Here is a 16,157-nt window from a genome sequence, read left to right as displayed (position 1 = left end):
CACGTGAACATTTTAGCCAGTGTATGATGATGCATTTATGGCAAGCCATTTTATATACAATATTTCTTGAATTAACACAGATGATTTTCTCGTTTCAAGAAAGTAATTCTGAATTTTCTTTAATAGCCTTTTGTTAAAAACACAAACTGATTTTGTAATAGGTCTTGAAAGATTTTTATTTCTTCTTAATCTTTATATCTAAAATGGAATGCTTGATATCAAGGATTGAAGGACGTCGGTTGCATAAAACGTTTGCCACAAAAAACTCTTGGCAATTTTTTTTGCCAGTTTTAATGTGTATTTTTTTCAATGGCACGATTTTGTTTGCCAGAGTTTTTTTATGGCAAAAGTTTAATGCAACAAGTCCCGGGCTCCATTTCATAAAAAAAGTTGCCATGATAGCAACTATTGCTGGATTGTCAACTTTCATTGGAAGAGCCAATCACGAAGTGGAATTTTCACTGTTGTTGTGGTTTGGGCCCGGGACGTTTCAGGCAGTAGGTTGGACGTATGTATGGCTGGATCCATTTGCCATTTAATCCTACTTTATATTTATATAAAGAAATCATTCTGTTTTGTTAACAGCTGACAATCCTAGCTACCTAGCTATCAAGAAGTTTCAAGAACCAGATCCATGAACTCAAAGTTACAAATACCCCCAACATGGCCAAAGTTCATTGACCCTAAAAATGACCTTAGACCTTGGTCATGTGACCTGAAACTTAGGCAAAATGTTCAGTAATACTTGATTATCCTTATGTCCAAGTTTCATTAACTAGGTCCATATACTTTCTAAGTTATGACATTTCAATGTTGATGCCGCTGCCGTTGTTGGAAAAGTGGCGCTTACAGTCTTGCTCTGCTATGCAGGCAAGACAAAACATCACAATTGTGATTCTCTCAAAGAATTTTATTGTTTTTGTTAGCTCTATATGTGGTAATAATAGATCTTAGAGTATAGCTGTCAAAGGAACGAGGAAATTATACAACAAATTGTGATGATTAAAGTGAAAAGTCACACGTTATGATTAATGCCCCCCCCCCCCCCCAACAAAAAAACAGGAATAAATTGGTTTCTATCTTGCCTCATCTGCCTTTAATACACAATCAACATTTGAATTTAGAAATATTCAATGTACAACATAAAGTTCTGCAGAAGATATATTCAAACTTCATCACTATTGAAATCAAATAAGCCATACACAAACCAAATAAGCCACAAACCACTTCCAAACAATATTAGCTTAAACTGATTTTTGTACTCCATGTACAAAATGTAATGTTAAACATGCTACGATACATACAAACTCAATCATACCTTCACAAATTTCAAAGTACTGTTTCATTCCATCAGCAGCACTTGAGTTTACACTCTATAGCCCAAATTCCCAAAAGGTTTATTTGAACATGTGGTCTGTTCATGCAGATACCATGCACTGATTATGCCTGATTTATGTATTTTAATGCATGTTTGATTACCGAGGTTACAGCGTTAATGAGCCTAATATTATGTATATTAATTTACATAACTATTGGACCCATAAATGTTGTAAAACAAGTGTGACAAAAGTGCACATTTATTATTGGAATATTGCTCAACATATCAACAACATTAGTTTTAATTGGTACGTGGCATCTTAATTAATAATGGTTCCAGTCTTTTAGTCAATCAATTCAGAACCACCTTTCTAAATTAAGTCCTATATTTTTTATTAAAATAATGAAACACATGTGCTATTCAAACAATTATAATACTTCCTCTTACCTAGGAGTCACCCTTTTCTAACTTGAGTATACAGTATGCTGATAGACAAAGTTTCAATGAAGCTATAATACAAAGTCATTGATCCTTTAAATCTTTAAGTTTTGTCTGAAAAAGTATTTGATGCTAAGTAAAAAATATGTAGATTTTTTCTGATAGAACAGCAAATTTATGGAATAGATACTGCACAGCACATACGTATATAGGCCTATCCTTATGAGAGCAGCCTGCACACGACCCTCACGGGTCCTGTGGTCCAGTGGTTAGTGGTTAATCGCAAGGTTGTGAGTTCAAATCCCCACTCTGCCGTTGTCTCCACTTTGATAAAAAGGCCCGAGAGTAATATCTGTCATCTATAAGGTCAGCCACTATGACTGATAAACCTAGACGTAAAATGTTTCTTTGGCAATTGGTTTATACTGTATACCAGCTTGGCATTTACCAGCATAACGCTGTCCTGCCGAGTTCCTACGGGAGTTACCATAAACAGAAAACAGAAGTGATGTAAAATAAACTTTTAAATTTCAAATTGATGTAAAATAAATAGAAAATGGATACATTTATCCTGTTAAAACCGTTATACCTGTATGACTACTTTGGCAAAGCTCATAGATTTATTTCTGTTTCATCATTGCACTTTCTTCATTTCAAAACAAAGCATTTTCTGAGCAAATGATTTCAATAGACCTGTTTATCAAAAACACTATTCCAATTTCCAAGTTTTCCTGAAAAACAAGCAATCAAGTATCAATTACTAATGAAATGAACTATTCTTGAGTCCAGTCTGTATATATATATATATATATATATATATATATAGTGTACATGACTTGTTGCTATGTCTGACAGGCCTCTCAAAGCTTTCAAGTGGTCTAAACAGACATAGTTTCTAAGCATGGATATGAATATGTATGAAGCAGGTCTATTAAAGCAATGACCAAGTGTTATTCAAGCATCTTTGAATAGTAGTGACCTATAAATGATTCCCCCCTCAAAATAATAAATCAAACGATCAAAACGGCGGATAGCAAGCACACATATATTAAACTTTGTCACTTATGCAACCTGAACACGTTGGGAAGTCTCTTGAAATACACAGGAAGTGATATTGTTGAAGTAGGAATTTGGAAGCACATAATCTTTCAAACATCCATTGAAAGAGTGTATCATGTTCAGGGCGCTACATAACTGTTTAGAAGCACTTGCCTGGTTGGGCAAGTAAATTTTTAAATAGTTGGAATATACTTGCCCAAATATCTATTTCACTTGCCCGTAAAAATAATTGAAAAAAGTTTTACCTCTCCAAAAGAAAATTTTGCGGTTTTATAAACCATTGACCCTTTTCTCTCTTTTGACATCGACATGAACTGATCTACTTTATTATTGCATTTCTTTATCCAAAGTGATTTTATCTTGCCTGCCATGACCAAAATTAGGGTCAATATATCATATCGACCCTAATTTTGGTCATTCTACTGTGAAAATTTTGCTTGCCCAATTCGGGCAAGTATTTTTGGTCTTTACTTCAAAACACTTGCCCGACTCTAACTTTAACTTGCCCTGGGCAATCGGGCAAGTGCTTATGTAGCACCCTGATGTTCATCCAACTTTGGCATTTGTCTGTAATTGATCCAATACAGTTTGCAAAAAGAAGAGATGCTCTGCCAAGAGAAAACAAAGGAAATTTAGACATCGTTTCCAATCAAAACTAAACAGTTTTCAGCTTTCTTGTTCACGAATCTTGCAAACACCTATTTCTTTTTTCTTTCAAAGTTTTCACAATCTGCTTGTTCAGCCTTCTTTACCTTCAAAATAAAATATTTCATACTATTTCATTTTGGTTTTAATTGTAAGTATTAGAACTACATAATTATTTTAATCTTCAACATCTTGTTTTCTATCTTCTCAAAAAAGTAAATATACTTGAAAATAGATTTGAAAAAAAATAGATCTATACGTTTAGATAATCAACTTTTCACATCTTACTGCACTTTATACCTGAAGTTTGATGCAATTCCAAACAAACTTATGAAGCATACAATACGATTTTGATAGAACATATGAACATGGCAACTTATGTTGTGAGGCAATCAAAAAATAAATTCTTGCTACAATTAAATGTCACCAAAGTAAATAGACCTTTTGAAAATCATTATAAAAGTGCTGTACAGGTACAGTGCTTTCTTGAAAAAAGTAAAATGTGCACAATTAACCATACTGAATCTCACTGAAAATTGTAGAAAATGCCCCCAATCCACAAAAGCCAAAACAAAATGTATGGAGGTAGATGTAAACAATAAATAAATCAACAAATAAAAATGTCATACACTGTTTTGAAACTAATACAAAACTACTGGATGTAAAAGCGTGAACGGTAAGTACATTTTTTAAATATTAGACTTTCCAGTTCATATAACATTATGGCCCGTATTCTGACGTCCAGTTCAACTTGGACCATGGTCTTTGTGCTAAAATTATGGGAAGCAAAACATGTTAAAATTTAGTTGATATTGTATTTCTTAATTCTTATGTTTACTATTTCATTTTTCTCATACTGTTATGATTAAGAAATCTACTTAAAGGTCAAGTCCACCCCAGAAAGATGTGGATTTGAATAAATAGAGAAAAATCAAACTAGCATAACGCTGACATTTTCATCAAAATTGGATGTAAAATAAGAAAGTTATGATGACATTTTTTAAAGTTTTACTTATTTCTCACAAAACAATGATATGCACAACTCAGTGACATCATGCAAATTAGACAGTCGATGATGTCCCTCACTATTTTTTTTTTTATTGTTTGAATTATACTGTACAATGTTTAATTTTTTACAGATTTGACAATGAGGACCAACTTGACTGAACCATATAGTATTAGTATAATTCCACATGTTCAGGGAGGAATTAGTCGTTGCTTCACTTGACAATGAGGAGAAAATTAGAATATTCTATATTTCATATACTAAAATACAAAAGAAATAGTGAGCGGATGATGTCATCAGTCTCCTCTTGCATACCATCCAGGGTGTGCATATAACTGATTTGTGAAATTTATCGAAACTTTAAAATGGCATAATTTTTTTACATTTATATCCAATTTTGATTAGAATTTCAGTGTTATGCTTGTTGGAATTTTTTTTTACTTAATTCAAATCAACTTTTTGTTGGGCTGGATTTGTCCTTCAGTAAGGATTTTAGATAGTTATGAATAATTCAAGTGTCAAATCATGTCAATAATGAGAAAAATGATGTTTTTGTATGGCTTTTAATAATGGTAGTCCAATGACTTTCATAGCATATTTAAGGCCTTATTGTGCACATTAGATCTTCATCATATTGCATTGTTACATGTTCGTATAATTCAGACTTTTCTGTCTGAACTGCATCCTCTTGTGCCACATGCATCTAGTACTTTAAATTGTGAAGCATTTCATATATATTCCATCGGTTCGATGAACGAGCATTACATGTAGTCCTATAAGCATTGTTTGTTAAAGCATGGGGATACATGTATCTCCACAATTAAAGTAAAGAAAAGTATGAATACAAAATAGGCTTTTCTATCCTTCAGATACCACATGTTCAGAACAGAGTGATACTGATATTGAATTCTTGTATCCACACCCTTTCACAATAATTGCTAACTGATATGTATGACATGCAATGCAGTACTCACTGCATCATAGCTTATTAATTTGTAAAATGCATTCTGATTCCACACATTCTTGGTCTCGCAAAACTTTATTCAATTTTTCTGTTACTTTACCCACATAACATAAATTTGCAACCACACTCAAGTCACGAAGCAAGTATTGGTTGTACTTATCGTAGAAAATTACGTTTCATTGGCAGCAGCGTTTGGCTCTTCTTCCATTTCACCTTCTTTCAGAGATAATTCTTCAAAGGAACTTTCGCTGCCACTGCTTGCATCACTTGCATCGCTTCCTTCCGATATCATTGTACTATCTTCCGGCAGAGCAGACTCATTATCCGTTCCATCACTTTCCTGCAAGCTCTTAGCAATCTCCTCTTTGGCCTTTCTTGCTTCTTCTACATAAAAATCTTCCTGTTTGGACAATGGTAGCATGTATTGGATCTCGTCTTCTGAATAGACTTCAATGGCTGGATGGGCACATAGCTTACGTTCCTTGAAGAAATAAAACAAGACAAATGAAAGAGGGGAAAATGGAATTAAGATGCTAAGTGACCAAGTATGTATACTAAGATTGAAATCACTATTAATTTTTGCATTTAAGGTCCTTTAAAATGTTTGGAAATAATGAAAATACAGGCAAATTAATCTACATTTCAGAAGTCTAGTCCCTTCTAAGGGTCTCACGCCCTTTAAATCTGTTTGAATTTAATATGAGAAGTAAATGATATATGTCTTGCATTTAAATAATAGGATCAATTTTTGTTTTCTTAAACTGTTGTAATTTCATTCTTTTAATGAAAGAACCCCTCCCATTCACAGATCTTTAGTAACTTTAATAAGGGATTACCTCTATATATTCTCCTAATCTGGGCCATACTTTAGCAGTTGCAATATAACTTGACAAGGTCCAGATAAATGGAAATGAACTGATAACTGCATGGTCTACAGCTGGGAAGTCTGTTAGTTTAAAACCTTTCTCAACAAATAGAGTTTCTACTTCTTTCTCTACTTCATTGGTCCCCTCGCTCAGAATAGAGCCAACTATGTAACGCTGGTTGTGAGATTCCACCTGTGGAAAGAGTGGAGAGAAACAATAAGCATTTATAAGTTTTGCACGCCAAACAAAAGTAATAATACAATAATACAGTAGAAGTAATTTAATACTTTCACTGTATTTCCTATTGATAGATTAAATAGAAAAAGGCTACAAGTACTAGTATTTAGCCAGGAGGCTCCTACTGAGTCCTAGAGAGTAAAAATAATTCGCTAACATGTTTCGAGTATAAGCACGTTAGTGATTTTTACTCTCTAGGAGCCTCTTGGTGACTAGTATCAACAAACTTAACACATCATGAACACTCAATTTATTTTGAAATGCTGCAATGGTTGTTCAAAACAAGAATCAAATACAAGGTGCAGTGGTAAATTTTTGTTCTATCAATCTAAGAAATTCATTACAGTAATCCTTGACTTCAGATTTTGACTTTACTTTAGACCCCTCTAACTAAAGAGATTCATTTTCACCCAATCCATGACCATGGATATAATTGTTATTTTTTGCATCATTTCCATCATAAAGAAAATAGACTTTTCAGTTATCATATTTAGAAGGCTTAGACTATCATTCAAACTAGTTTAATAATTTTTACATAAATAACCAGCTTGACTCAATGAGGCATCATTTTAAATTTTTAAACCATTATGATCGTAACTGTTTTGATTGAAGTTCGACTTCAACTTCAAGTTTTATAGTTCATTATGATTATAAATAAAATCAAATCAATGTCGAATCATCATTCCCCAGGCCAGAATAATTTTTAATATTTTGTAGAATTGTAATCCTGGGTATAGTTCTATCAATACCTTTTGAGGATCATCAAAGTACACGCCAATGCATCGCAGATCTGGAGCAAGGCTGGCAACCTCCGAAAACATTGGTCCACATTCACTGTATGGTCCCTGTGCAAATTTGTATGCGACACGCACATTTGCAATTGGAGGTCGGCCAGTGTTTACATCAACTCCCCGGAAGATGCCCGTGTACACAAGAAGCAAACCAATGGTCAAGATCAACGCTACAAAAAGTGCTAAAATGACAAGAAGTAGAGGATCCATGGCTTCCTCCTTGTGTGATCCGATCAGTTTTCTCTTTTCTTATTCTTTAAACCACAATTAAACAGTTCAGTTTCAGGGATAATACAAATTTCTAGACCGTCTCTATTCTCTCTCTCTGCATCTGTTATTATTGTTACCGAATAATGAAAATGTCTTTGTGAAAACGCTCACTATATTGCTAGCTTAGCTGGATTTGGTATCCGTACCTTGTAGTTGTACCGGTCCTAGTTTAATTTTTCAGACCCTGTAAAAAAGAGCAGCTTTACCTATTAAAAGATTAATATTTTTAGATTGGAAAAGCATTTTGACAAAGACAGGAGGAAATGAGGATGAGAGAGAAAAAGATTGAAAAAATATGTTGTAAATAAATGCCAAAGCCTGTCAACCAAATTACATGAATACAGATAAATCAATTCCTAACTTGTTTACAAATATTAATAAAAAAGAACAAATAAAAAATACAATAAATAACGTCCTAATAAACGAGTTGATGGTGGGGGTAAGTTGGAAAAAAAAGAAATAGCGGCATCCAGTGGCGTAACAGGCGGGGGGGGGGGCAGGGGGGCAAGCTGCCCCCTGGCGGATTTCACCGGGAAAATATTAAAAAACGGGAAAAAGAAAAAAAGGGAGGGAGAAAGAAAGGGAAAGGGGGAGGAAAGGGGAAAAGGAAAGGAGGAAAAGGAAAGGGAAAGGGAAAAAGAAAACGAAGATCTTTTTTTTTTAATGGAAAAGGAAAAAAAGCGGGAAAATGTACGAAAGAAGAACATTTGACAAAGAACAAATCATTCCGTCATAGGCTTATGTAATGCAATTTAGCTTGATGGGAAATAAATTAAAATATGACAAAATTACAAACAATAGCGGGAAACGAAGGTAGAATGGAATTAGTCAAAAGCTAAATTAGAAAACAAACAAAAGGGACAAGAAAAAAAATAATAACACGACCGGGCTGCCGAGGATTGAAAATAAAGAGCGGGAAGAAAGATGAACTGCACGCAACATTGTGCTATAAGCTTGCTAACCATCAAATGGCTCTATAACACCCCCGTTCAATCACGTTCAATCACTGGCGTACAGGCGCGGGGAGGGGGGGGGGGGTCTTGGTTCCACACCCAAGAGGAAATAAAATAAATTATACAGGAGACAACGTATAATAAAATGAATGGAAACTATGAAATGTGTTATTTGCTGTCAGCATTGCTGAATATAATGGAAAAATCTATCACATAATTAGAATTTAATTTCAATAGGCAATTTTCCAGCTCGCTTTGCACGCTGGCGACTTTTAACAAATTCAATTCAATTCACTTTACTCACATCCATTAAAAAGGTACAATATACAATATTATATGAACAATAAAAAACAATACATAAAATATCAATCTAATGACAAATAGAAAGAGCAGAACCAACATGCAGTGGATGTAAGATGTAACTTTTCCCACAATGCTATGTTTTGCCACCTCAAATATTTGGTTCATTACGCAACTGGGTTGAATAAATGTGTTGTGTAAAAGCTATATTCTGTATATACCCGCGATTTGATTAAAATAGCGGCAATCTGCGAGGTTTAAGTGGCTTTGATATCAAGAAGTTCCGGGGGGCTCCGCCCCGTACCCCAACCGCACAGCACTGCCATATGAGTATGGAAGGGTTAAGCCATTGGCCCCCAAAAGTTCTACAAACAAGAACAAAAAAGAAGGAGGAAAGAAAAGCAAAGGAAAAGTGTAGAGGATATCATTTTATTTACTGAATATAATTTCAAAAATATCTCAAAGGTAGATTCTCATGAAAAAGGTTATTTTTTTCTCGCTCGCTTCGCTCGCTCGCTCGGGACTTATATTAAGCAGCTTTTTAGCACATGTGTCATACTGCACCCCTCGTTTTTTTTACTCTTCATGCTACTGCCGCAAAGAATCCTGTTCACAGTGGCGTTCAGACCACAAAAAAAAAGGAGTGGAAGAGAGAAGAGTGAAATATATTATTTTCTGGATATCGATCATTTCAAAATCTATCACAAAAATTGGATTTTTATGTATTAAAAAGGTCAAAATTTTTGCTCGCTCGCAACTTTTTTTAAAAAGATAAATTCTGCCTGATACGCAATATCTGGCCCTCTCAAAATAGTCGCCTCATTACACCATTACGCCTGTTCATACCATGATATGACCGGGAAATTTTTGGCTCTTGCCCCCCCTGGCCACCGACCCCTGTTACGCCGCTGGCGGCATCAACACTAAAGCAGGGAGGGGGCGAATAGAGGGCATGCACAAGTACCCCCGCCCGCCCCTATAGCTCCCCCAATGAAAGCTTGACCCACTACCTATCAGGCGCGTAGCCAGGGGGGCGGTCACCCCCCCCCCCCCAAAAAAAAAAAAAAAAAAAAAAAAAAAAAAAAACGCTCCCAAAAATAAAAAAAAAGGAGAAAAAGCGAAAGGAGAAAATGGAAGAAAGGTATAGCTTTGGTGTCTTTTCCCTTCTTTTTTGGTTAAAAGAATAAAAACTTAAACGAGACCTTCTTCTCTCTTCATACCAAAATTTTGCTTCCGCGCTCCGCGCGGGAAAATATCAAAATTGCCATTCCATTTTGTTTCCCACACCTTTTTTCTCTTTCCGTTTTTCTCCTTCCCGGCTGTGGGAATTGTATATTCTTGCCAGAAATTATAATGTATACATGGGTGTAAAGAGAATGACAAGTATTTTTTTCAAATATTGCATTGACACAAAACTTTGGCTCTTCTTTTCGGAGCGGGTAAACATTACCGTCACACCCCGAGTCCCCAAATGCTATTTCTTCCGCTTTTCAGTAAGTAATTTTTGTCAAAGTATCTGCTCAAAGGGGAGGCATTAAATTCGCGCCGTGCTATATGCAAAATTATGTACGATATTAAACTTTATGCTATATCGTTGCACATCTATGTCTTGCTTTGCGTCATTGATTTGAAATTTTGAACATCACTGAAGTTTCTTAATCAAAACGAAGCGCTTAATATGAGCGAAATTACACAAGTTTTTCCCAAAATAAATCACAAAGGTTTCCTTGCTTCGCGAGCATGGGAAAGGAAAAGTCTCTCTTCTAGCTTGCATCATCCCTTTCACATTTGAGCTCGTTTTTCTTCTCAATCGAGTTATAATAATCTAAGAAATATCAAAATTGGAACAGGTTAAAGTTTCATAGATTTTTTTTAATATTTAGAGCTTCAACGCCATTCGCGGGAAGGAATATAGCGCCTATTTTCTTCCTGTATATATACCCGTCTTCTACTCTGTTTTGCGACTTGAGTTAACGAAAGATAATGTGGAATACACTATTTTTACAATCAAATCTGATGTGACCAAGGTATATAGCATAATAATTTCTGTTCTCTATTTTCATAAAACTTTTTAAAGGACAAGTCCACCTCAACAAAAAGTTGATTTGAATGAAAAGAGAAAAATCCAACAAGCATAACACTGAAAATTTCATCAAAATCGGATGTAAAATAAGAAAGTTATGACATCTTAAAGTTTCGCTTAATTTCACAAAACAGTGTTATATGCACATCCTGGCTGGTATGCAAATGAGGAGACTGGTGACGTCATCCACTCACTATTTCTTTTGTATTTTATTATAGGAAATATGAAATATTCAAATTTTCTCCTCATTGTCAAGTGATACAACGATTAATTCCTCCCTGAACATGTGGAATTAGCTTTGTTTAATACTATATGGTTCAGTCAAGTTGGTCCTTATTGTCAAATCTATACAAATGAAATATTGTATAATTCAAACAATAAAAAAACAAAAGAATTAGTGAGTGATGGTCATCATCGACTGACTCACCTAGTTGTGCATATCACTGTTTTGTGAAAAATAAGCGAAATTTTAAAATGTCATAACTTTCTTATTTTACATCCGATTTTGATGAAATTTTCAGCTTTATGCTAGTTTGATTTTTCTCTATTTATTCAAGTCAGCATTTTCCTGGGGTGGGCTTGACTTTTAAGCTTCGCGCGGTAAGAGGAATTATTTCAAATTCTTCGATCTTTTCCCATTTTTGGGGTGCTCATAATTTCTTTCGAAAACAATTTTGTTTTAATCAAAGCAAGTCAATATTCGAGTTGATAAGGGTACTAGAGACGCAAGAGACGCCTTCTTTTGATTTGAATGTGATGAGATATCGAAAACTTCGCGCTCCGCGCGGGAGGGGGGAAACTCCCCCCTCCCTGCACCAGTGGCGTACCTAGGATTTTCCACAGGGGGGGGGGCAAAACCGTCCGCCAAAAAATTTGACAAGCAAAAAAAAAAAAAAAAAAAAAAAAAGGTCTTCAATCACAAATAAAGGATTTCATACCAGAAAAAAATTGACAAGCAAAAAAAAAAAATATATAAAAAGGGTCTTCAGGCTCGTCGGGGGGGGGGGCAATAAAGGTCTTCAAGCTCGTCAGGGGGGGCAAAGAAGGTCTTTCAAGCTCGTCAGGGGGGGGGGGCAGGGATACGTCCTTTGCATGGGTTGTGGCTCGTCAGGGGGGGGGGCAGACTGCCCCCCTGCCCCCCCCCCCGTAGGTACGCTAGTGCCCTGCACCCTCCCCCTAGGGAGCGCGCTCTTCAAGTGTTTTTTTGTTTTGAATAATATTTTATTTTCTTCCTCTTTCAAATCAATAAGTTTACAATCACAATTCATATAAGTAAAGATTCTTTGCATGTATACAATCAATAAACAATCAAACAAATAAATATATCAATATCAATGATATTACAAATATTTTTTAAATGATTACAAATGAAATTAAACTGCCAAATTTCTCTTCTATAACAATGTGAAAGCGGAGGGAAAAAACCCATATCAATCGACAAAATTCCAAATATCGCAAAACAAGTTATTCACAAACTAAGTATCTCATATGAAAAAAAAAAAAATAAGAGCATATAAATTCATATCAAAATTATCTCAAATCAATATAACTGTACAATTTTTTCAAAACGTAAATTTTTAACCCGAAAATATATATATATTTATTTTTTTTATATATGAAAACTCTTATAATTTTTCCCCCAAAAAAGTACAAAATATAGAATAAAATTACCTCAATATTTATATCATGTTAATATCAAAATTATGTCAAATCAAATAAAATACTTTTTTTCATGAAACTCTATGATCCTTAAGAGGAAGGTTACATATATATAATCTTTCACTCACCCACGCACCCCACACTCTCTACCACACAAACATACAACCCCCCCCAAAAAAAAAAAAAAAAAAAAAAAAAACCACGCACACAAAAACCCTCACGCACACACATCATACAACAGGTAGCACATCCGTTCCGGTCTGTCGATCTGTAACTTTGTATCATTGAAAAAAAAGAATAAAATAAAATAAAATAGAATACGATAAATGAAAAGTCAAAGAAATTGACCAATTTGTTCCCATTTTCTTAAGTGTACTCCCAAATTCCCTGTTTTCTTGGCTATATTATATTCTTCGTTTCTGTAACCTTTAATCATATCTGTTGTTCTTTGTATGGATGGTAGCTCGCCCTTTCCTCTAGAAATAAAAATTATATGTTTTAGCAGAAAGATTATACTGTTTATTGCATGTATTCTCACACATTTACCAGATAGACCGATGAAAATTGTTTTCCAATTGATGACCTCCTTCCATAACTGTTTAACCTTTAAACAATCTAAAAATAAATGTTGGTATGTTTCGACCTGTTGTTTACAAAAAGAACAAAAATTGTCTGACTCAAAACCAAATTGGAAGAGCTTCTCTTTTGTATACACTGCCCCATGTAATAGTTTGTACTGAAAAGCATTTTTCAATCTTGAAAAGGTTTCTTTCAACTCTCCTATTCCAAGATCATATTCACAATGTCCATCATAAACCTTTAATGTGTACTCTTTTTGAAATTGCTCAATAAGGTAATTATATACATATCTGGCTTTTAAATCCATAAATTTATGTAGGTAAGTGTTGGCACGCTTGGCGTGCACTTACCGCCCCCTCCAAAATTAAATCCTGGCTACGCGGTTGCTACCTATACGGGCGGAACTTCTAAATCAGAAAGCAAAATAAAATATATACCCTTTTAAATTGACATTTTAATTTCGTGGCAGAAGAGTTAACAATTAACGACCAATTAATATAGTTCGAAAATGTCAGTGTTTTAGAGAGTTTAAATTGTATTTTATAGGTACTTAATTATTTACAACTGATGGAATCGGGAAAAAATATCGAACGGAACAATATCATGTAGACAGAGGCGGATCCAGGATTTACCAAAAGGGGGGCACATTTTCCCGAGGAAAAATTTGACAAGCAAAAAAATAAAGGTTCATGCCCCCGGCCTGGATCCGCCAGTGCGTGTAGAATACAAAAAGAGATGTATTTAGTTTTCTTAGTTCATTGTACCAATATACCTATAGGTGACAGTGGCGTAATATGAGCCAAAAGTTTTAAGGCCGCCAGGTGTGGTGGATAGGGCAAACAAAAATCAACATTTCTGTTACAAAAATCTGATTTTGTGATAGATTTTGACACAATATTCAGGAGATGATATCATATTTACCCTTCTCTCTTTCTTTTCCCCCTTTTTCTCTTTTGTTTTCTTGGTTGTGACAATTTTGAGGGGCAAGTGCCCCCAAGCCCCATCCCCATCTATACGCCACTGCTTGGATATCGCAAAAATTTCCCCCTCCCCTCTGTTTTGGAAAAAATGAGAGATTTTTATAACTGGGCCCCGTGTGTCTGTCACAAAAAAAGTTTACAATCACAAAAGTATGGCCAATAAACATCTTTGTGGGTACATATTGATAAAAAAATGTCCCGGGATAATGTCCTATCCAAAGTAAATAATAATAATAAATCCTCCTTCTCCCTCCTTTTTTCTCTTTTCCTTTATTTGTGCCGCCAATAGGGGGGGGGGGCGGCCCCTTCGGCCCCCACCTGGGCCGAAGTAAGTACGTATGCATATAGGATTTCCAAAAGGGGAGGTGCGTTTTCTGAAGGGAATTCAACAAGCAAAAAAAAAAAGAAAAGAAGTACACTAAAAAAAACCCATAGAAAATGAAGGTCATTTTGCCCCACGTAAAATTTGACAAGCAAAAAAAAATAGTTCCTCATTTGTGTTGTATAAAATAAGAACGACATATTAAATTTACATTGAAAATATTGACTATGACTCTAAAGGAGGGGGGGGGGGGCGGAAATGCCCCCTGGATCTGCCACTATTCAGAGCACCAATCTTATTTGCTACATTTTATTTATTACTGGGAAATGGACCAATATTTTGCAGTTATTTTGTTAATTTCGTTTTCCTAGAGATATAGGTACGTCTGTATGATACTGCACTTGGGATCATCTATTTGAATGGATGATAGTACGTGTATTAAGGGGATAGCAAAATTGGAACATTATAGCCTTTATACATATATATATATATATATATTCAATATCTTGTCACTGTGAGCTTTATAGTATCACTGAAGAAGATGTGGGTTTATGTCGAAAACAAAAGGTTTAGTAAATGCCGTAGAAATAAAATCGTAGATTTTAAAAGGAGCTTCCTCCATCTTCAGCGCATTGATTTCTTTGAAAGGTGAGTTTCACAATCCGTTTGCCCATTGCAGACGTGTTTTTCACGACTGTTTCAGAAACGGATTTTGAATTCTCTTTTTTGTCACATCATGGGCACTGACGAAGAGTGTGACTTTACCTTTCATTTTTGAGAGCTTTGCTCCTTTTAAAAGCTACTTTTTATTTCTACGGCATTTACTAAACCTTTTGTGATTATTTTATTCCTTATGCCGAAGCAGACTATTTCTATTTTATATATATATATATATATATATTTATATATATATATATATATATATATATATATGTATAGATATATATAGATAGATAAATAGATAGATATATAGATATATATATGCCCTATATACACCATACATATATATATATATCCATTTTCATTTTTATTGTTTTTTTAGTGTTTGTACCTTTTTTTTTTGCTTGTCGAATTTCCCTTGGGCAAATGTGCACCCCCTTTTGGAAAATCCTGGATCCACCCCTGGCTCTTGAGGAGATATATCATTATGTGCGAGGTAGCAAAGCGACTGACCAGTAAAGTAAAGTGAGAACTGAAATCTATTGCGTTAGTCTAGACATGTCTGAGCGGATCGCAAACTGAAATAATGAGTCATTGCGAATCTGCATGCATTTACATGCACAGCTAGCTCGCTATATTGGCGCTGCCTTTAAGCTCTCCATGCATTTTAGCGTGTGATAACGAAGCCGACGTGCCTGGTCGTTAACCGTTCTGAGTTGTGATAACGGTATCCCGTCTGCTTCAATTGTTAGTTTGAGGCTGAGGCTTGAGTCAAATCAAACTCGAAACTGAGACAATTGACACTTGAGACTTAACAGTGTAGGAGCGAGCTAACGAGCTAAACATTAAACACGGCACTGTACTCAATCTTAGTTCCAGCTTATTTCAGATCAGCCGACTCTTGTTGGATTAGGAAGGCGTACCGGTACGGTAGTTTCGCTGCTGCTGTACGGGGGAGTGTGGGGTGGCTATACGCTTGGCGGTGCGGTAGACCTTTTGGAAGACAGACCTGGGAAACAGACCAGCA

At 35.1% G+C, this 16,157-nt stretch overlaps 1 protein-coding gene across 1 annotated transcript; it reads right to left on the bottom strand.

Annotated features, from left to right (window-relative positions):
* Positions 1 to 3,277: 3,277 nt before the first annotated feature.
* Positions 3,278 to 7,735, bottom strand: LOC129256555 (testis-expressed protein 264 homolog). The gene is made up of 3 exons (XM_054894729.2): positions 7,283 to 7,735; positions 6,267 to 6,488; positions 3,278 to 5,911 (listed from the first exon to the last, which is right to left on the bottom strand). The coding sequence occupies exons 1-3, from the start codon at positions 7,532 to 7,534 to the stop codon at positions 5,600 to 5,602; spliced, it is 786 nt and encodes a 261-aa protein (XP_054750704.2). The 5' UTR covers positions 7,535 to 7,735; the 3' UTR covers positions 3,278 to 5,599.
* Between the last annotated feature and the right edge of the window lie 8,422 nt (positions 7,736 to 16,157).

This window comes from Lytechinus pictus, chromosome 3, assembly GCF_037042905.1.
Source record: "Lytechinus pictus isolate F3 Inbred chromosome 3, Lp3.0, whole genome shotgun sequence".
NCBI lineage: Eukaryota > Metazoa > Echinodermata > Echinoidea > Temnopleuroida > Toxopneustidae > Lytechinus > Lytechinus pictus.
This window is presented reverse-complemented; position numbering and strand designations above follow the sequence as displayed.